The sequence below is a fragment of the Rattus rattus genome, chromosome 9 (assembly GCF_011064425.1).
Source record: "Rattus rattus isolate New Zealand chromosome 9, Rrattus_CSIRO_v1, whole genome shotgun sequence".
NCBI classification, from domain to species: Eukaryota; Metazoa; Chordata; class Mammalia; order Rodentia; family Muridae; genus Rattus; species Rattus rattus.
Genome location: NC_046162.1, coordinates 67,689,606 through 67,712,093, shown reverse-complemented (window position 1 = coordinate 67,712,093; position 22,488 = coordinate 67,689,606). Strand labels below are relative to the sequence as shown.

At 46.7% G+C, this 22,488-nt stretch overlaps 1 protein-coding gene and 1 long non-coding RNA gene across 2 annotated transcripts in view; both read right to left on the bottom strand.

Moving 5' to 3' along the window:
* LOC116910344 (E3 ubiquitin ligase Rnf157) overlaps positions 1–14,595 on the bottom strand; it is a 36,136-nt gene extending 21,541 nt beyond the window's left edge. The window contains exons 1-4 of the mRNA XM_032914200.1: positions 14,545–14,595; positions 2,367–2,455; positions 693–839; positions 246–363 (exon numbers count right to left, since the gene is read on the bottom strand). Coding sequence (XP_032770091.1) covers positions 246–363; positions 693–839; positions 2,367–2,455; positions 14,545–14,595 — 405 coding nt within the window. The remainder of the gene's footprint in view (positions 1–245; positions 364–692; positions 840–2,366; positions 2,456–14,544) is intronic.
* Positions 14,596–19,390: 4,795 nt separating this feature from the next.
* Positions 19,391–21,600, bottom strand: LOC116908631. Its single transcript, XR_004389004.1, has 3 exons — positions 21,135–21,600; positions 19,783–20,023; positions 19,391–19,690 (listed from the first exon to the last, which is right to left on the bottom strand). It is a non-coding gene; the product is annotated as an uncharacterized LOC116908631 (long non-coding RNA).
* Positions 21,601–22,488: the final 888 nt, after the last annotated feature.

Genomic DNA, 22,488 nt, shown 5'->3' with positions numbered 1-22,488 from the left:
TTTTTTTTTTTTCCGGAGCTGGGGACCCGAACCCAGGGCCTTGCGGTTGCTAGGCAAGCGCTCTACCGCTGAGCCAAATCCCCAACCCAACAGGTATATTCTTAATTTGAACTAAGCAGACCGTTGACAGGCACGAAGGAACCACCAGAGCTAACAGTCGAGCACGGGTCCCAGCCTCTGGACAGAGTGTCTGCTGCTGGCACCGCCCTCATGCTGGGGGGTCCTGAGCGAGGCAGGCGACCAACCTCCTCTTCAGCCCACTCTGAGGGGTCCACGGTATGGGAGGGCAGGCAAAACTGCTGGCACACCCCTCGCTTGTAGTGCACGGTCTCTGACTGCAGGCTGTTGTCTTTTGGGATGTAGCTGTGGATAGAGTAGGAAGCAGAGCCAAAGTTAGAATTCAGCCCAGACAGCCTGACAACTTCACTGTCTCACGCCTGTTCTCAATTCCCAGCAGCACTCGTTCGGGGAAGAAAAACCTTTTTTCTAACCTTTTTTTTTCTCTCTAGTCTGGTACTATTACTAGGCTTCCATATTTAATCCACATATCCACAGGAAGGGAGCTAAAATGAAGAGTAAAGATTAAAAAAGAAAATCTAAGTTCCAGATCCTGCCTGCTGTAGAGAAAGGATGTTTTTCCTGGGTGGGCACAGAGGCTGGGAAGCGCGAGCTCACCCGCTACGCTGTCTCACCTGGCAATGCCGTTCTGGAATTCCTCAGTGGCCTGATAGTAGATGGTGATGGCTACCCGGGCATCTGTGTCAAAGGTGAACTCGACGTTGTAGTGGACCTTCGCTTTGCCCGCCTCTTCTCCGTGGCTCTTCACTTCCTCAGCACATCTGGGAAACCACGAAAGAAAGACAGCCTTTGCGGGTGGTGGATCGGGATTTTGTTGTTTTGTTTTCTGTGTGGCCCTGGCTATTCTGGAACTCACTCTATAGACCAGGCTTGTCCTGAACTCAGAGATCTCCTGCTACTGCTTCCTGAGTGCTGGGGTTAAAGGCGTGCACCACCACCACCAGGCATAGATCAAACATTTACTCATTTGGGCTAGAAAGTTGGCTCAGCAGACAAGAGCACTGGCTGCTGTTGCAGAGGGCGTGGGTTCAATTCCCAGCCCCCACATGGTAGTTGACCACTGCATGCAGCTCCAGTTCCATGGGATCTGGCATCTTCCCACAGACATACATGCAGACAAAACACCAAAATAACAACAAAAACCAACCCACTCTTAGCCCAACCCTACATACATACTTCTCTGTGTGGCCATTAACATGCTGTGTCTTCACTGTAACTACCAGAGGGGGCTTCTCTGGGGCATTTAGATTATTTACTGAATCTCACGGGCTGAGTGCTTATGCCAGAACTTGGCTAGTTCTCACTTTAATCGAGGTCATTAATCACTTGGCTGAGTTTCCACTGCTTAGAAAGCAGCCAGGCTCCCCCCTTCCCTTCCTCCTCTACACGGCCACTTCTGGACATACATATGGGCATCAAACCTCTGTCCTAACAGCAAGCGCAGTTATTGGGTCTGTTGTAGGCACCATCTACAGACTTCCTATTATAGAACAGCTTGTCTCCTCCTCGTTCTGCCCCACAAAGGAGTTCTGCAGTCCCTGCCCTGTGGGGAATCACAATCCTATTAGCAGAGCACCTAAAGTCTTCCTTGCAGTGACTTCATAAACAGGATACTCAGCTCTACACGGCAAGCTGTGCTTGGCTTTGTCTCCCTGCCTGACTTCCTGCAAACAGGACTCTCTAAGGCCTTGCTAACCCTTTTGGTTTTTCATACACTCATCCTGAATTTCTATCCAAACTCTTGATAGCAATATGCACTTCTAGAAACGTCCGGCAGCACAGTTGGTCCACTTACATATCCTCTCTGTCTCTCTGTCTCTCTCCAGAGTCTTGTGCTGAAGCCCAGGCTGGCCTCAAACCCTGTTCTCCTGCCTTCACCTCCTGGCTGCTGAGACTAGAAGTGTACAGCACCATAACCAACTTAAGTAGGATTTTATATTCCTAATTCAAGCATCTCATTAGTACATAGGCATGCTGGGGTGTCTGCAAACTTTCCCTCCTCCTCTAACAATAGTTCTTTTTTCTTTAGATCCACAGAATAGAGATAATGTTCAAAATGCCAGCACAGGTGAAAGTTCTTGCTGTACAGAGCAGTGCCCATGTTCACCCCAGCACGATGAGGCCTTAGCTTAGGACCCGTGCTTCAGCAGCACCTACCTGGCAGCTGGCAGCTTTAAGAGCAGGCAGGGGCTGTGGGCCTGGCGGGAGCTGCTCTTTGACTCCCATGGGGGATCTATTGCCCACAAGCAGAGGGACCTAGGACCTGGCCTGCGCCCTTGGGAACTCACTTGACAAGTCTCAGCGTGTCCTTCCGGATGTTGATCAGGCTTCTCAGAGTCTTCACAGGTTCGTGGGGGGGCGGGGCAGCGTAAGGAAACTGTCAGAAACAAGTGGGAGCAGCGTGTTTATAAAGACATGGCTGTCCCCAACTGAAACGCAGCTCTGGGGTGAATGAAAAACAGTGAGCCAAGAAGGAGACACACTCCCCACCAAGGAGGCCGGCCTCCCGACTGAGGAGGCAGGCTCTAACACAGGACCTTAGTTATGCTGCTTGGGAAAACCGGGATTCAATATGGCGTCAAAAAAGCAAGATTGACCTGCTTTCCCCCTTCATATGAAGTTTATATGGGTTAGTGTTCAATACTTGGAAAACCAATTTTTTTAAAAAAAATGCCAAGCCAACAAACAAACAAAAACAAAAATAAAAACACTGTTATTGATGTTCTAAATACCAAGGCCAAGTCAACTGCACAAAGCTTTGGCATTTTACCTCAGAGGACAGGGAGGACCTGCAGGCCCCTCCTTCAGGAAAGACCCCTATCCTAAGGATGAGGAACTGAGAATAACAGAGAACCCCAGCAAGTGTGCAGGGCAGAGGTCTGCAAACACCAGACAACCGCCCCATTAGCCGATCACATAGAGAGGTTTGTTAGCCCTGAGCCTAGAGACACCTGGTGACAGTCATTTACACACAGCAGGGGCTTCACTCCTCACACACACAGAGCTGGCTTCTATACATCCACACACAGAACGATGGCTATGAAAGACCAGGCAGTGCTATCTTATAGGATCACCATCATATATGCCGACTGTCCCTGATGGAACTGTCACTAGGCTGTGACTATAATTCACAGGAAGCTGACTGGTCTCGGTAGCTTTGCAGCATACTGTGTCTTCTAGCCCGAGAACTGTGCCTCCACAGTGCTGCTGCAGAAGACAGAACAGCATGCTATGTTCCAACTGTGCTCTCACAGACAGTGAGTGTGGTTATTTTATTGGTAAATAATTTAATACGTAGTTGACTTTCAGTGCTGTCAATGTGATTGCTAATTCATATACTGGAACATGACCCTTAAGAAAACACACTAAAGTGCGGCAGGGGAGGGGCATGCCCTTAATCCCAGCACTCAGGGAACAGAGGCAGGCAGATCCTGAGCTTGAGGATAGCCAGGACTACAGAGAGAAACACTGCGGGGACAGGGGTGGGGGATCAAGCTAGGTGTGGGTGGTAGCACACATCTTTAATCCCAGCACTTGGGAGCCAGAGACAGGAAGATCTCTGTGAGTTAGAGGCCAGCCTGGTCTACACATTGAGTTCCAGACCAGCCAAGGCAACATAGTAAGACCCTGTCTCAAATGAGGGTGGGGATGGGGTGGGGGTGGAGGGGCATTCTTAAATGTTTAAAAGTGGACCTATGAGGGGTTGGGGATTTAGCTCAGTGGTAGAGCGCTTGCCTAGCAAGCGCAAGGCCCTGGGTTCAGTCCCCAGCTCCGAAAAAAAAAAAAAAAAAAAAAGTAGACCTATGAAACTACTAAATCAAAGGTAGCCTATATAATTTGAAATATTCAGAGGGGCTGGAGAGATGGCTCAGAGGTTAAGAGCACTGAGTGCTCTTCCACAGGTCCTGAGTTCAATTCCCAGCAACCACCTGGTGGCTCACAACCATCTGTAATGGGATCTGATGCCTTCTTCTGGTGTGTCTGGACAGTGACAGTGTGCTCATATAAATAAAAATAAAAAATTAAAAAAAAAATAAAAACAACTGGGTGCACACACAACAGGCAAAGGCAAGAGGATCTCGGTGAGTTTGAGGTCAGCCTGCTCTACATCCTGAACCCAAGACAGGACTACAAAGGACTACAAAGAAAGACCCCATCAGAAAAGGGGGAGGAATGCTCTTTTTCAGTGGTACGGCTGCTGGTTAGCTGCTCATGCTGCAGTAAATACCCGCAGCCATGTTGATACAGCTTTAACTCAGTGACCAAGGAGAGGGGAAGGAGAGTGGGGTGAAGGTGACCCACACTGTAGACACTTAGGAACCTGTGGGTAAGTTTTCCCTCCTGCCCCGGAGAAAGGACACTTTATAGGCATCACACACACACATTGTACTTTGTAGATGTTTTGCTTTGTTTGAAACAGTGTCTTATTCTCTTGCCTTTGTAGCCGGGGCTGGCCTTGAACAGCCAGGTCTCTTGCCTCAGCCTCCTGTCTAGCTTAGATTCCGGGCATGTACCACAATGCCTGGCCTGCAACATTTTAGTTATTTTATTTTTGTTCTTTTGTTTCAGGGTTTCTCTGTGTAGCCCTGGCTGTCCTGGGACTCACTCTGTAGACCAGGCTGGCCTCAAACTCAGTGATCTGCCTGCTTCTGCCTCCTCAGAGCTGGAACTAAAGGTGTGCACCACCACAACCAGCACTTGTCTCAATTCTTGTTTTTGTTTTTTTATTACATATTATAGCACTCGTGTGGAGGTCAGAAGACAACTTGTAAGGGTCAGTTTTCTCCTCCACCAGTAGGTCCCAGGAATCTCACCCTGTCAGGCTTGGAAGCAGGTGCTTTTCCTGCTGGGTAATCTCCCTGGCCTCTACCTTTTTGTTGTTTTTGGGACAGAGTCTTACGTAGCCCAGGATAATCCTTAAACTCCCAATCCTCCTGCCTCTCATCCTCTCAAGCGCTGGGATGATAAGCGTGAGCCATCACGAGCAGCAACAAAAATGGTTTCTGTTGATACACCAGCAGATGCGTGTGTGTATGTGTGTGTGTGTGTGTGTGTGTGTGTGTGTGTGTGTGTGTGGTGTGTGTGGTGTGTGTGTGTGTGTGTGGTGTGTGTGTGTGGTGTGTGTGTGTGTGTGTGTGGTGTGTGTGTGGTGTGTGTGGTGTGTGTGTGTGTGTGTGTGTGTGGTGTGTGTGTGTGTGGTGTGTGTGTGTGTGTGTGGTGTGGGTTGTGTGTTTTGTGTGTGTGTTTGTGTGTGTGTGTGTGGTGTGGTGTGGGGGTGGTATGTGTGGTGTGTGTGTGTGATGTGTGTGTGTGTGTGTTTTGTTTTGGGTGTGTGTGTGGTGGGTGGGTGTGTGTGTGTTTGTGGTGTGTGTGTGTTTGTTTGTTTGGGGTGTGGTGTGTGGTGTGGGTGTGGTGTGTGTGTGGTGTGTGTGTGTGTGTGTGTGTGGTGTGTGTGTGTGTGTGTGTGGTGTGTGTGTGTGGTGTGTGTGTGTGTGGTGTGTGTGTGGTGTGTGGTGTGTGTGTGTGTGGTGTGTGTGTGTGTGTGTGTGTGTGTGGTGTGTGTGTGTGTGTGTGTGTGTGTGGTGTGTGTGTGTGGTGTGTGTGTGTGTGTGTGTGGTGTGTGTGTGTGTGTGTGTGTGTGTGTGTGTGTGGTGTGTGTGTGTGGTGTGTGTGTGTGTGTGTGTGTGGTGTGGTGTGTGTGTGTGGTGTGTGTGTGTGTGTGTGTGTGTGGTGTGTGTGTGGTGGGTGTGTGTGTGGTGTGTGTGTGTGTGTGTATGTGTGTGTGTGTGTGTGTGTGTGTGTGTGTGTGTGGTGTGTGTGTGTGTGTGTGTGTGTATGTGTGTGTGTGTGTGTGTGGGTGTGTGTGTGTGTGTGTGTGGTGTGTGTGTGTGTGTGTGTGTGTGTGTGTGTGTGTGTGTGTGTGTGTGTGTGCTTTTTAAGGACAAAGCATTATATGCTTAAGCAGAAAACTTTAAAAACCAAGGCACACGCTTGGTCGTGATTTCATCACAGCATCAAAATAAGCACAAATGATTTTTGCAGAATGGACTCTGCTTCCTCACTGGGCTCTCTCACTGTGTGAATGACGGTCTCGGTCTCTTCCTTTCCCTCTCATTTTAAAGACAAGGCAAACGTCTCCAGAGTCTACAATCTTGACACTATGTGGAGATAGCCATATGCTTTATTTAAGCGGTTGGCTTTCCTTTGTGCTGATGTGTTGTGATGCCCTTGTCCCTTCGTTCTGCATGCTTGTTTGATTGTTTCTTTGAGAAAGATTCCTTGGAGTGGAATTACCGGATCAAAGAGTAAGCATACTTTTAAGACTTTAATGCCCTGCAAGCAGTGTGACGGAGGCTTTAATGCAGGGAGTCGGGAATTCCAGTCCAGCTCTCATCTGACGCCCATTTTCTTCACCCCCTACTTCCTAGGTTGCCATACTAAAGGAATTTAAAACCAGTTTAAAATAAGCTTAAGCAAAAAAGTAATTAGGCAGAAAAATCTGACACACACGCTAAATCTGCTCTAAAGCCAAAGTAAATGACTTTGGGATTAGTGTTCTCTCCCGCAGCAAAGCAACCACTTGGTTTGTGCGGGTGCGGCTTCTTCTCCCCTCTGGATATAAAGAGCCTTAAGGACCCCTATTTATTTATTTTGGTTTTTTGAGACGGGATCTCTCTATGTAGCCTAGGCTGGCCTTGAACTCACACAGATTCCCCTGGATCACTCGTGTGGAGGTCAGAAGACAACTGGTAAGAGTCAGTTCTCTCCTCCCTGCCTCTGTCTCCAAGGATTAAAAGCATGAACCACCTAATTGGTAGTGTTAAAAAAAAGTTGGGTTTGTTTGTTTGTTTGTTTGTTTGTTTGAGACAGAGTTTCTCTGTGTAGCCCTGGCTATGAAGTTGCTCTGTGTAGCCTGGCTATGAAGTTTCTCTGTGTAGCCCTGGCTATGAAGTTGCTCTGTGTAGCCCTGGCTATGAAGTTGCTCTGTGTAGCCCTGGCTATGAAGTTGCTCTGTGTAGCCCTGGTTATGAAGTTTCTCTGTGTAGCCCTGGCTATGAAGTTTCTCTGTGTAGCCCTGGCTATGAAGTTGCTCTGTGTAGCCCTGGCTATGAAGTTGCTCTGTGTAGCCCTGGCTATGAAGTTGCTCTGTGTAGCCTTGGCTATGAAGTTTCTCTATGTAGCCTTGGCTATGAAGTTGCTCTGTAGATTTGGCTGACCTCAAACTCAGAGATCTGCCTACCTCTGTGCTGGGATTAAAGGCTTGTGCCACCACCACCTGGTTTCAGATAGAAAAATCTTAATGAGCTTAAGGAAGGGTCCCTAAATACAGGATAAGGAAATGAGGCTCAGGTACCCTCAATCTAACTTTTTAAACAGAAAATGTTGATAAAAGCAAATCCTTGTAGTGAGACCAAATGTGGACAAACACGTAACAAAAGGGGAATATACGTAAGCGCTTAAGTGAGTAGCTACTGTGTGCCATGCATCATTTGGATGTATTCCCCTCCACTTCTGTATGAATATATTCATGTGTATGGGGTGCATGTTTTTGGGTGGGCATTTGCATATATGTGTATGCATTCGGTAGAGACCAAGGGACACCTTCAGTTCTTATTCCAGGAGCCATCCACAAGCTTAAGACAGAATCTCAACTTGACTGGTGAGGCTGGCCGGTGAGCCCTGGGCATCCACCTGTCCTCACCCCACCACTGGGATTACAAGTATGTGCAGCTATGCCCAGCTTTTCCTGTGGATTCTGGTGACTAAACTCAGGCCCTCAGCATCAGAGCTATCTCCACATCCCTCTTTTAATGTTTAATACGGTAAAATACATAATACATGACATTTACATGTGAACAACATCCATGGACCATGCAGTGGCACTAATTATGGCATGTGTGTTGTTCAGCCTTAGCCACCGTCCAGCCCCAGGTCAATCCACTCTTACTTCCTATTCTAAGATGAGGCAAGTCTCCTCTCCCAGCAGCCTGTGAGCTCCTGGAGGAGAGACCAGCACAAAAGAGAAGCTCAAAATCCGATGGTGACTGAGTAAATGCAAATGTCAACATTAACAACCTCCTCTGGGAGACAAAGACCAGAATTGGAGAACAACTCGGGAGAGCGCTTGTCTAGCATAGTACGAGGTTCAGGTCCTGATACCATAAAAAAGAAGAAAGCAAAAGAAGACAACAGGTGACACTCAGAAGGTCCAGGGCCAAGGAACAGTAAGTAGAAGCATGGTTGGAACCAACAAGCAAGTGGGAAAAATGAAATCCTTTCACACAGCACCAAGCTCCATGCGGGTTCTGGAAGCGGGTCAGAACACTGTAGAGTTCACCCTTCTGCCTAGACAGCAGTGGGTACAAAAAGCACACAGAATGTGCTTCTACACTTTAACAGAACACTGGAGGTCTCCACTGAGAGCAGCTCTCTTAGAGCACACATGGCAAATGTCTTTGCCAATGAGATCCCACGGAAACTGCAGAAGACAGCAACTTGGACGCTGGGCTTGGCGATGCAGGAGGACAGCACAGCTTGCCCCAAATGCACAAAGATGTGTTACTGGCAGAAGAGCAAAGACATTTACCCATTTGCTCAGCACCCTCACTACATCCGAGCACCGAACTTGGCAGAGACTACAGTGATGAGCAAACTGAATCTGAGAAATGACTGAGATTCCACACGTTGCAAGCCCAGTACAGAGCGTAACTCCAGTTCCACCAGGGGCCTGCCAATCAAACCACTGCCTGTGTCAGCAGAGCAAGTTTCTCTTTGGCCTCTAGCCTGGCGTTACTTCCTTGTACATCAGGAAAGCGCCACCTGGTGTCCAATGACGGAACTGCCGCCGGTTTAGGCACGCATCTGAACAGGTGAGCAATGTCTGTGCTTACACCAATGTAAACAATCACATCTGAATCTTGGTTTTACCACGCTGACTTTAAACAACGTGATAACTTACCTCACTTAAAGATGAATGGAAAAATTCATTTTTTGTCATACAAAATATGGTCACAGTACAAGTTAGACAGGAACATAACTGGCTGGGTACAGCGGCACATGCTTCTACTCTCAGAATTTCAGGGGGAGGCAGGATAGGAGTTCAAGGTCAACCTCGGCTGTACAGGCCAAGCTGGGCTCAAAAGAACAAACCAAACCAAACCAGTATTCGACTCCGTTTGTAAAGTACTGGTTGTCCCATAAAGTCCCAGTTCTCCATAAAGAAAGACTATAAATCATTCAAAAAATAAATAATTCACTTCAATAAAGTTTTTCCTTAAGTTTTATTTGTGTGTATGTGGATTTGTCCTTGGGAGCCAGGTTTTGTAACCCTGAGAGCTGGAGCTGCAGGTAGTCTGAGCCCCCTAACAGGTCCTGGAATCCTGTGGAAGAGCAGCCGGTGCTGCCAGAGAGAGGCTGGGCTTTTCCTCCAGCCCCAGAGAAGACAGCAGCTCATGACTTTCTGTGCTTCGGGGGCTCACAGACATGAACAGGGAAGCTGTGGGCTGGGCCTGCAGACCACACAGAAACAAGCCTGTGGGTTTGTTTTGTTCCCTCTGACTCACTTCACTGATTGGAACACTCCAGCCTTTCTCCACATAGTAGAAACCATTCACATTTTGTGGTCGCCATGAGAATAGGTCAACACCATGAAGGGGTGGGGGCAGTAGAGAGTTGGCTCAGCGGTTAAGAATACTTGTTCAGTTCCCAGCACCCACACAGTGTCTCAGAATCAACTGTAACCCCAGTCCCAGGGAATCTCGCATGCTCTCTGACATCTTTGAACCCTCTCCCCATTCTAACTGGTCAATAAAGGCTGGGGCCTGTGATTGGGCAGTGGGAGGAAAAGGTGGGGCTGGGGGTCTGAGAGACTGAGGGACAGAGGAAGAGGAGGTGGAAAGAAGAGAGAGCAGAACCACGTGGTCTGAAGAAGCCACAATTAGCGAGGGATCTCCTAGGTGGGGAATGGAGTAGTGAGTGGTGGATCTGTCCAATCTAGGAGTATAGCTTTGAATATAATAATTGGGTTGTGGGTTTTTTACATGGGTTTGTTGGGGTTGAAGTATGTGGTGTGTGCTTATGAGCCACCAGTGCCTCCATCTCCCCTCTCCCCTCACCCTAGGTCATGGAGATTCCGAAGTTCTCGAAGGCTGAGAACCACAGTGTTATAAGTGTCACCTCGGAGCTCTGCTGCTAGGATGCTGATGGCAGCTCTGAGATGGGGACAAGGGATCCACATTTACAGCCCCCAGGTCAGACCACACACACACACACACACACACACACACACACACACACACACACACACACACACGCGGATAGGCTGCATCTCATGGCCTTTCATTATGTCTAAGGTACAGCTATGTGAGGTTTTCATTTCCTTACCTAAAAAAAGCAAGAAACGTTCATTAGAAGAAGATGTGCCTTGTCTAAGCAGAGTCAGCTGCCCACACCCTCTCGGGCACATCACACCACACACAGCTTTTGCGTTCTGGCTCAGACAGGCCCCAAACTCGTGGTCTTTTGTTCCAGCCTCCCAAGGGCTGTGAGTACAGGAGTGTTCAACCAAGGCCAGTTTACATACAGTGTTTGGATTTCTTTTCTTATATTAAAATTATTGCTTCATGTGCACATGGGTTTTGTATGTGTTGCCTGCATGTACATTTGTATGTCACGTGTGTGCTTGGTACCCACAGAGACCAGAAAGAGCGTCTGAACCAGAGTTACAGACAGTTGTGAGCCACCACGTGGGTGCTGAGAATCAAGCCCAGGTCCTGGAGAAAAGCTGCTGGTGCTGTTAACTGCCAGGCCATTTCTCCAGCCCCCAGAAGATGGCACTGAATCCCCTGAGACTGGAGTTAAAGACAGTTGTGAGCTGCCATTTGGACGCTGTGTCCTCTGGAAGAGCAGCCAGTGCTTTTACCCACTAAGTTTCTCTGCATACCCTTGGCTGTCCTAGAACTAGCCATGAGTTTATTTTTCAGTATTTTTGCAAAGATACGACCATCCAGTTTACACTTAGCTTCCCCCTTCCTTTCCTTTTCTTTTTATTTGTTTGTTTGAGACAGTCTCCCCTGTCTCAACTTCATCTTCATTGTTTGTTTTTGTGGAGTTTTTTTTTTTTTTTTTTTTTTTTTTTTTTTGGTAGGGAGGGACAGATCTCACTATGTAGCCTTGGCTGTCCTGGAACTCACTATGTAGCCCTAGCCAGCCTCAGACTCACGGGCTTTGCCTGCTGCTGCCTCCCAAGTACTGGGATTGAAGGAGTAAGCAGTCACATCCCTTCCTTCCTTTTTTTTTCCTTCCTTCTTTGCTTCCTCCCTCCTACACTCCTTCCTTTCAACAGTGTTTCTCTGTGTAGCCCTGGCTGTCCTAGAACTTGCTGTGCAGGCCAGGCTGGCTTTGAACTCACAAGATCTGCCTGCCTCTGCCTCCCCGACCCTCAGATTAAAGGCTTGGCCACCACTGACTAGTTCATTCTACTTTAAAACTTAATTTTACTCATGTTTCCAGAAGCAACAACTACTCTGCTGACATCTTTTTTTTTTTAAATTAATTTATTTTATGTATATGAGTACACTGTAGCTGTCTTCAGACACACCAGAGAAGGGCATCAGATTCCATTACAGATGGTTGTGAGCCACCATGTGGTTGCTGGGAATTGAACTCAGGACCTCTGGAAGAGCAGTCTGTGCTCTTAACCGCTGAGCCATCTCTCCAGCCCCCTCTGCTGACATCTTATATAAACAGAAGTTACTGAAGCCAGAAAGCTTTACAGATCTTCAAATTTCATTTTCATCCACTAATATCCTTCTTACCCAAAATTCACACACACACACACACACACACACACACACACACACACACACACACCACGCAGCCTCATATAATCAAAAACTCTAGTGGCAATCAGAACAGGAATCCACATTTACCACACTCAGGCTGGGCCACAGTTGCACATGCCTTTAATCCCAGCACCTGGAAGGCAAAGGTGTGTGGATTTCTGAGTTCAAGGCCAGCCTGGTCTACATAGTGAGTTCCAGGACAGCCAGGGTTACGTAGTGAGACCTTGTCTTAGAAACAAATTAAGAAACAAAACCAATATGCTACAGCCCACCTTGGTGGTATACCCCTGTAATCCAGCACTTCAGAGCTCAAGGCAGGAGGATCAGGAGTTCAAGGCTGCACAGTAATCTTAAGGCCAACCTGGGCTTCATCAGACCTCTGTGGGTGGGGGCGGAGCAGCAGTGTGTTACTGTGTTCTGTCTTTTACAGTGTACTAATAATTTTTAAAACTCATGCTCCACTTTTGTGTGATGCCTGACTGTCCTCTGCTCTCTCACGCTTTCTAATCTCTCTGCCACAGATGCAGTGAAGTTTCCAGGGACTGCGTCAGACTCACAAGGCTTTAGAATTTCCTCTCATGAGTTTCTCAGTGTGAGCAGTTTAGTCTCTGCTTGAAAGCTGCCTCACATGAGAACACGGACTGCTATGAGTGGCCATACTGGAGAGACTATTCTGTCTGCTGCAGACAGGAGTGACTGCTCGGTATCATTTCCCGCCCTGCTAAGGGGCTGATCAGCAATTTAAGATGCCACCAAAGCAACACCCAAAACTATGAAGGTACCCCCAAACAACTGTCACAGACTGACTTTGAGCACAAAAATGCCCTGTTCAGATTTGGCTACCAAAGACATTCACCAGAGAAAGCAGTCTCTGTTAGTCTACTAATTACACTGCAAGGTCTCCTCGAATGAGCACAGGACCAATGTCACGGCCATATGACATTACATCTAATGTTGACTTTTCCCAAAATATTTAATTAAGCAATTATCCAGTTAAGCAATTCTCTGATAACATAATGCGTAACCAGAATTTGAAAACAGCAGATCTCAGGATCTCAGAGCAGGCACATGAAACCCTGTGCATTGTGCTTAATGACATCCAGGTGCCACGTCTCTCTTCTTAGGGTCTGCTCTGACTCAGCACTGCTCTGACTCGACACAGCCATGTGGGCTGCTTAGGTGACAAACTGACTCACTGGATGCCAGATCCCGATGAGAAAACACCTCCCTTCTCAGCACCAGCTCGTCCTCCCACGGCTCTAAAAGACTGCCCTGCAGAAGATGGACTGCTCTTAATCACAAGAGCCTCTTGACTAAGAGCAGCGAACTTCAGGTGGAGCTAAACCGGGGAAAGCGGGCACAGTCATCTCTTCCTTCCCGAGCCACAGCTTTCAGACCGGCTACCCCTCCTCCGCACTTCCTGGCTCTCAGCAGGAGACTCATAGTAACGCAGCTCACAAACAAAAACCCACTTTCACAGAGGCTGAAAGCCTGACACTACATGAAGCATATGCTCAGAGAGGCAGCTGAGCTGGGATTTAAAGTAACACACACACACACACACACACACACACACACACACACACACACACACACACACACTTTCCCCAATGAGACATTTGGAAGTGCTAGTTTCCAGTTTTTTAAAAACAGAGACATTTCTTTTTGCCCAATTACTAACAAAGACAACAGAACCAAAATATTCTCCTTTCCCGGGGTTGGTGATTTAGCTCAGTGGTAGAGCGCTTGCCTAACAAGCGCAAGGCCCTCCGTTCGGTCCTCAGCTCCGGGAAAAAAAAAAAAAAAATTCTCCATTTCCATTTCAGAAACACAGAAGAAATTAAAACCCTAAGCTGGCCTTCAATTTAGGAAACTCCAGTTAGTTTTCTGAGTCCCATTGAAAGAATCAATTTTAAAGCTCCTGCCTGATGTGAGAGCCGAGATGAATGACAAGAGTTGTTGTCTCCAGAGCTCCTGGGAGAAAAGACACGCTGAATTCCTAGGATAAAAATCTCATCTCCAGCTGCAGAAAAGAGGGGTAGTATGAAATGCAGTAATGGTTAATTCTGTAAGCCAATCACTGTGCCCAGCCTGTGCATGGAAATGCAGCCATTGGAAGAAAGCCATTACTCAGTCAAAAACTGTGAGACTGTATTTTCTCTAGCTGCTCCTGAAATTCAGATATCCTATCTAAGGAGAACAGTGGCACAAAATAAAATCACAGTATATACAGCATACATAGTATACAGACCATACGCAGCATGCATATGCAGTACACACATATACAGACAACACACAGCATACGGTATGTATAGTATACAGCATACGCAGTATACACAGCATACACAGTATGTCTCCTAGACTTCCAAGTTATTTAAACAAAGACGCATGAAAACTGATGAAAATCTCTGAAGCTAATGTAACAAGATGTCATTGACTTTGTCCTGCAGAGCTGCCGAGCCTCTTGAAACCCCTGACTGCCCTTCAGACATCTCCCAAGAGTGGGGAGTAGCTAAGTTAAATCAACTGGTGAAAGTCTAAGATGCTCTAAGCCATGTACACGGGAATCTAGTAACTACAGCTGTACCTTCTAGATGGTCCAGGTCAGAGACAAAAGTCAGACCTCACGCTCCACCAAGTTCAGGACATGTGGGCGCCCCACACCCTGTGTCATCTCCGACCTTCCCGAGTGCTCTGAATTTCTCTGTCCTCACCTCCTCTCAGGCCCGACCCCTGAGCCACACCTTTCCATACCACCAATGCTTTTCCGAGCAAGCTTTTCTCCACGGTTCTGCTTCTTTTGATTACTCCCTGCGTGCCAGTAGGATCCTGAGCGTTAGCTGGCATGGCGGCTCATGCCTGCAACCCCAGTACTTCTGAGGCAGAAGCAGGAGAGAAGACAGTTCGAGGCCAGTCAGGTCTACTTAAGGAGAGCCTGTCTCAGGCAAACAGACGATCAAAGGGCCGTGCTGCGAGTTTACACAAGGTATAAAGCAAAGACAGAAATTCTGTACAAAGCGATCCATGGGCCAGCAAGACAGCTCTGGGTAAAATCACTTGCTGCCTAGCCTGACATCTGGAGTCCCATCCTCAGTACCCATGCGAGTGGAGAGGGAGAGCTAACTCCTGTAAGTTGCCCTCTGACCTCCATGTGAGTGTTGTGCATGTGCACCCCCAAGCCTGCCACAAACACCAAAATACATATTTAAAAAATCCCCAATAAGTAAATGTAATAAAAAATAGGTAGTTCATACTGCCCATCCCCTAACATCATCCGTATAAGTTAAATTTAAAATCCTCAGCCTGGCCACTCATACAAAGATCCTTCTTTTAAACAGATTTATTTATTATATAGACGTCCACTGTAGCTGTCTTCAGACACACCAGAAGAGGGCATCAGATCCCATTACAGATGGTTGTGAGCCACCATGTGGTTGCTGGGAATTGAACTCAGGACCTCTGGAAGAGCAGTCAGCCATCTCTCCAGCCCCACAAAGATTCTTTTATGCTTGATGATAACCTGTAAAGAACACGCAGCTCCATAATTAACAGGAAGTCCAGAGTTCAGCAGGAGGACTTAGTGACTGGCCTCTAACAAAATATGGAAAGGCGGCAGTTTTCAGTAGTAAATCTGTACTGTCTGGATCAAGTGATCAAGACTGATCAATAGCTGATCCAGGAATACTATATTACTATACTACAATAATACAGAGAATACTACAGTACACCGGATACTAACTGTACTACAATAATACAGAATGCTACAGTACACTGGATACTAACTGTACTACAATAATACAGAATGCTACAGTACACCGGATACTAACTGTACTACAATAATACAGAGAATACTACAGTACACCGAATACTAACTGTACTACAATAATACAGAATGCTACAGTACACCGAATACTAACTGTACTACAATAATACAGAATGCTACAGTACACCGGATACTAACTGTACTACAATAATACAGAGAATACTACAGTACACCGAATACTAACTGTACTACAATAATACAGAATGCTACAGTACACCGAATACTAACTGTACTACAATAATACAGAATGCTACAGTACACCGGATACTAACTGTACTACAATAATACAGGATGCTACAGTACACCGGATACTAACTCTACTACAATAATACAAGGGATAGTATGATAGCAAGAATACCACAGTACAAGGAATACCTCTGCAATAGTGTAATAATGACATCACAGCACTTGTCAAAACCTGCAACTCTGCAGGTGTAGTGTGGCACACAATAAAGCAGGCTGATTTCCGTGAGTTCAAGGCCAGCTCAGTCTACATAGTGAGACTCTGTTTAAAAATTTTTAAATTAACAATCTGTAACTCAGGGGTTGGGGATTTAGCTCAGTGGTAGAGCGCTTGCCTAGCAAGCGCAAGGCCCTGGGTTCGGTCTCCAGCTCCGAAAAAAAGAAAAGAAAAAAAAAATCTGTAACTCAGACTTTGAAATAGATCATAGGAAAACAGAACCTACCAGCGAAAGGTGTGTGTGGGTTTAGACAAATTGCTTTACCCTGCCAAGCCTCTGTTTCCTTAAGAATAAAATATATAGTAAGACGTTACCTGATAATCTATGAGATTAAAGTTTGCATTAATCACAAGGTAAAGGTTCACAGGGTCAAGTCACCACATACTAAACCTGGTGAGCCCAGTGAGTTCAATCCCTAGGTCCCACATAGAAAGAGGCAACTCTCAAAGGTAGTCCTGTAATGTCTTCTTGAATATGTAATATATGTGTGTACACATAAAATACATTAATACATTTTATTTAAAAATGATTGCTGGACCATGGTGGTAAACATCTTTAGTCCCAGCTCTTTGGAGGCAAAGGCAGACAAATCTCTGAGTTGGAGGCAAGCCTGGTCTACAAAGCGAGTTCCAGGACAGCCAGGGCTACACAGAGAAACCCTGTCTTGAAAAACCAAACCAAACCAAACAAAATAAACAAATAAACAGAAGACAGAAAAAAAACCTTAAGTTTTTCCCATTGGAAATACCCAGGAGTAGAAAGAAATGTCTAAATGTCTGCTCTAGTGGTTAAGAGCACTGACTGGGGCTGGAGAGATGGCTCGGTGGTTAAGAGCACTGACTGCTCTTCCATGAGTCCTGAGTTCAATTCCCAGCAACCACATGGTGGCTCACAACCATCTATAATGGGGATCCTCTTCTGGTGTGTCTGAAGACAGCTACAGTGGACTCACATACATAAAACAAATAAATCTTTTTAAAAAATTAAAATTAATTCAAATGTTATCGGAAATAGAAAACATGGCTGAGGACTATGTTCCACCGTTAGCTCACTGTTCGTTCTGCCCTGAGAAAACAAGCATATAATTAACTTCTGCACACTCAGAGCTCCAAAGTCACTTGCTCATGGACAGGCTAGAAAAGGAAATAAGTACACCACTTAGGGACTGTTAGACTTTCTGACTCAGACAGGTTTTTATAGCCTTCAGTGGAACTGTCTTGTTTTTGTTTTCTTTTTTTTTTTTTGGTCCTTTTTTTTTTCGGAGCTGGGGACCGAACCCAGGACCTTGTGCTTCCTAGGCAAGCGCTCTACCACTGAGCTAAATCCCCAACCCCAAGGAACTGTCTTGTTAAAATGTATATATCTTTGATAGTAGAAAAATTGCTGGGTGTGGTAGTATATTTAATCCCAGAGTTCAGAACGCAGAGGCAGAGGGATCACAAGTTCAAGGACTGAATTGGCACCCAAAAAAGAAAAAAGTGAGAAAAACAGGCAAAAAAATGAACCAAAATTTTCTTAGAATGGTAAGACCACTAAGTACCGTTTCCCGTAAGGGACCACAACAGCAACAGGAAGCGGTGAGAGTGTACTTGGCTTCAGAATATTTCAAAGACATTTCGAGGAAAGTCCTATGACCAGATGCTTCAGAGCGTGTCTGCTTAACACCACAGCTGCCCTCGCTCTCAGCACCACTTTCCAGAGAGAGAGAGAAACTTCTGCCATACCATGCCTTTCCCCACGCTCCTCTAAGAGTGTCTACATTCAACTTGCCACCTTCCCAGTGCACCACAACTCTGTGTGTGTATGTGTGTGCACGCGCGCATGCGTGTGCACGTGCACTATTGTGAAACATTATATACTCAAGGGGAAAACCCACTTTGACCTCATTTTTGGGCCTTCTGCATGAAACCAGCCCATGCAGAAATATACACTGGCAGTGGGTGTCCCGGTGTGACTCACTAGACTCTGGGCATTGCCTCTCAGTCCAAAGGGCACATGTGCACAATTAACACTCACAAATAGTACTAGAATAGAAAGGTCACCAGGTAGTTCTGTTTTCCTTTGTGTAACAAGGTTTTGCTGTGCAGCCTGGATGGTCTGGAACTCAATATGTAGACCAAGGTGGCCCTGAACTTTTAGCATCCTCTCATCTCTGCCCCACAATTTCTGAGTGGGCCACAGGACTAGGCATGTGGGACAATACTTATTAAGCTTCTTTGGGACTTAGTATTTCTTAAGCTACATGATTTAATAACCCAGGGGTGACATCAGAAGCCAGATCAGGACCTTGCCTCTGTCCTCCCACTGACTTGTCAGAGGGCATCCAGAAAAGTCATTATAAATGTCTCTGGACATCAGTGTCCCCATCTGTTGAACAAGACTTACAGCTCCTGTCTATCTTAAAGGGAAACGAGGATCAAATGAAAGTGCTTTGAAAGGCATGGCACAAAAATACCGGCCATCTTCAGCGATGAGGGATGATGACACCACCCTCAATAACACACTCTACCTGGAATGCATGCTTCGTTTCTTAATTGCTTTTGTCTTTCATAATGCCACTCTGGAGGTGCCCACCCACATGTGTAAATATCCACACATACACACAGTTAAAAATAACAAAAATAGGGCTGGAGAGATGGCTCAGTGGTTAAGAGCACTGACTGCTGTTCCAGAGGTCCTGAGTTCAATTCCCAGCAACTACATGGTGGCTCACAACCATCTGTAATGGGATCCAATGCCCTCTTTTGGTGTGTCTGAAGACAGCTACAGTGTACTCATACATAAAATAAATCCTTAAAAAAATAATAAACCTTAAAAACAATGTGCAAATGAAGTATATAAGCAATTAAGAATCTATTATCTATAAATCCCAAAGCACTTGGAGTAAACACAATTAGCCTATATATTACTTTGCTGTGACCCTGGAGAGATCTTGTTTTCCCAGAATAGTGGAACTTACTCTCTGGGTTTAAGAAGCAAACTTCCAACAGAGAAATAAATTCCAACTCTGTTAGGGTATGTAAGGTACATGCCTTCAATCCCAGCACTTAGGAGTCTGAGGCAGGCAGAGAGAGCTCTGTGACTTCTAGATTAGCTGGGACTGCATGGCAAAACGAGAGAGAGAGAGAGGGAGAGGGAGAGGAGAGGGAGAGGGAGAGGGAGAGGGAGAGGGAGAGGGAGAGAGAGAACGTCTTAGTTAGGGTTCCTAAAGTGGTTAAACCCTGACCAAAAGGAACTTGTGGAAGAAAAGGTTTACTTCAGCTAACAGCTGTCTGCCCAAGAGAAGTCACAAGACAAGCTATTTTCTCGGTAGAGCTTCTGCTCCCGAGATAACTTCAGTGTGTGTCAAGATGACAAACAAAAATAATAAACTAATTAATTAATTAAACCAAGATTTCCAAAGCCCCCAAACCTTGAGTCGATCGTCCCCCGTCTTTCAGGTGCGGCAGCCTCGGATCAGTTTCCTACTCTCGTAGTTTGGCTCTCTGCAGAGGACAAGACACGTTTGGTAGGCACAGAGCACTGTGCATTAAGCAGCCCAGGGTACATCAAGAGAAGCAGGAGAGGCGGCGTCTACCGGGTGAGAAGGCAGAGAAGTCCCCACAGCCTGGGATGAGTCTGCAGGCTCTGCTGAAAGCAGTCCACTCTCACTGTAAGGAAACTCAAAGACGAAGATGAAGACGCCATCTGCCACGGTGTGCCCTGGACGCCTGGACATTCCCTGTCCTTCTAGATGGACTTTGACATCAACACAATCCTAGCCCTACAGGGGTTGAGCGAGATCAGTAGATGAAGGTAAATCTTGGCTACCAGAGATCCTGTCAGTAAAAAAAAAAATTGAAGAAAACCATACCTAGGTAGAAATTAATACAGACTAAATCCTTTCCTTCTTTCAAAACAGGGTTTCTCTATATAGCCTTGGAAGTTCTAGAACTCACTTTGTAGAGCAGATCGGCCTTGAACTCACAAAGATCCACCTGCCTCTGCCTCCCCAGTCCTAGGATTGCAGACGTGCATCACCCCCAGCCTCAGATTACATCTCTGCTACAAGAGGAGGCCTGAGTCTGTGGCGCGTCCTTCCCTGTAAGGTCTGACGTGAGGCCAGGCTGCCTTACTTTGTGGGTAGTGAAAGACTTAATTGTCTGACCAAACTGCAAAAACCAGCTGAGTGTTCTCACAGCTCTGAGCTAACACAAACCGAAGCTCAGAAAGCCTAAGGCTGTGAAAGAGAGACAAGGGAGCATCCTGTGGCCAGACTGAACCCAGGGAAACTGCAAGGAGAGCTCTGCAAGGAACTCTGGAAGAGCAGTCAGTGCTCGTAACCATTGAGCCATCTATCTCTCGCCCTTCCAATTACTAAAGGCAGAAAATGACACTGGCCATTAGAATTGTTAATCAAAATCTTATACAAGGAAAATCCTTGTCCTGTACTTCAGAAGCCTTAACCACATTGTTTATTCATTCCCCAGTAGAGGCAATACACTAGTTACGTATAGTTTACATTCTAAAGATTTATTTATTTAATGAGTACACTGTACAAGTACAGACACACCAGAAGAGGGCATCAGATCTCATTACAGATGGTTGTGAGCCACCATGTGGTTGCTGGGATTTGAACTCAGGGCCTCTGGAAGAGCAGTCAGTGCTCGTAACCACTGAGCCATCTATCTCTCGCGCTCCAGCCCATAGTGTACATTTTAAATTATATGAATATAGAACTAACTTTCACTTTTGAGGTATAGCTTGGAGAAACCGTGGAAAATATGAAGCTAAGCAGGGCTTCTCAGCTCCCAACCACACAGATCTGAGTCTGAGGAGCTGAGGACGGCCTTGTACTCGCCGAAGTGCGCAGACCTGCATGCCTGGGTGTACCCAACTACGCTGAGGGAGTGAGCACTGGGGAGCCTGGGGGAGAGAGTGACAACAGACCTGAGTGCAGACACAAGGCTGAGGGAGGCCCTGTGTGGCGGAATCCGGCTGTGGGCAGGCTCACACATTCCTTAGACACCAGCCTTGGCATGGTGGTGTGAGACTATAACCCTGGCATTTAAGAGCTGGGGGCTGGAGGAGCAGGCTCGGAGGTGGCCGGGTGCAGCCTAAGCCATGGTTTCTGCAGATGGGATTTTGGAGGTGGATTGGCCTTCAGTCAGACAGCAGAGGGGATGACTGTGAGGGAGGGGTGTCAGAGCTGGTCCCTGGCATTCTGTGAATTTTCCTGCAAGGTGAAGGGAGACAGGAACCATGTGGGCATTTAATGCACTGGTTGGCTTGATGTCTCTGAACAGGAGGCAAATGAGAGATGGCTCGAGCAGGACTGTAGCGTGGATGGTGGTTATGCACAGTTATCTACGGCGAAAAGACCAAACGACCTCAGATGTAGTGACGGTCAACGACGTAAAGCCAACCCTGACAGCCAGAATCCCCGGTGCTTGTCTGACCCCTCTCATGTCATGTCCTAGCTGCTGTGGAGGGGCTGTATTGTATGTCTTTCTATCTCTAAAGCCAAACAGCAGCCTAGAGTCCCAGGGTTCGATAGAACAGTAAAAGAATGAGGGAGCGGATGAGGCCACTAGATCAGTGGTTTGCCCAGAGACAGGGGCAAAGGACTGCTGTTGGCTGGGGGCAATGACTATGAAATTATTGTCTCAGACAGTAAAAACCTAAGAGAAGAACAGACTGGGAACGAAGAGTGCTCAGTGCTCTTCACAGGACCTGAGTGGCTTCGAGCACACACATGAAGCAGCTCACAGCGCCTGTAACTCTAGCTGATGCCCTCTTCTGGTCTCCGTGGGCATCTGCACTCACATGCATACCCTCACACAGACATACACACATGCATAATTAAAAATAATAAAATGAATGTTAAAAAAGGAAAAGATCGGGGTTGGGGACTTAGCTCAGTGGTAGAGCACTCGCCTAGCAAGCGCAAGGCCCTGGGTTTGGTCCCCAGCTCCGGAAAAAAAAAAAAAAAAAGGAAAAAGATCAGAGAAGGCAGAAAGCAATGTTTTTTTGAGACAAGGTCTCATTCTGTAGCTCACGCTCACCTTTAACTCAGCAATCCCCCTGCTCCGGCCTTCTGTGTGTACCCGGATTATAGGCGGGAGCCACTGCAGAAACCCAGTGAATCTGGGGATCTGCGGTTCATGGCATCCAGTAAATATACCCAGACATCTCCATCTCATGTCTAGGATTTGAGTGTCACCACATCTGGCTTGAAAAAATAATAATAAGATATAATAAAATAAAGTATTTCCTGCCTTCCTGAGGCCTGGGGACTAACCAT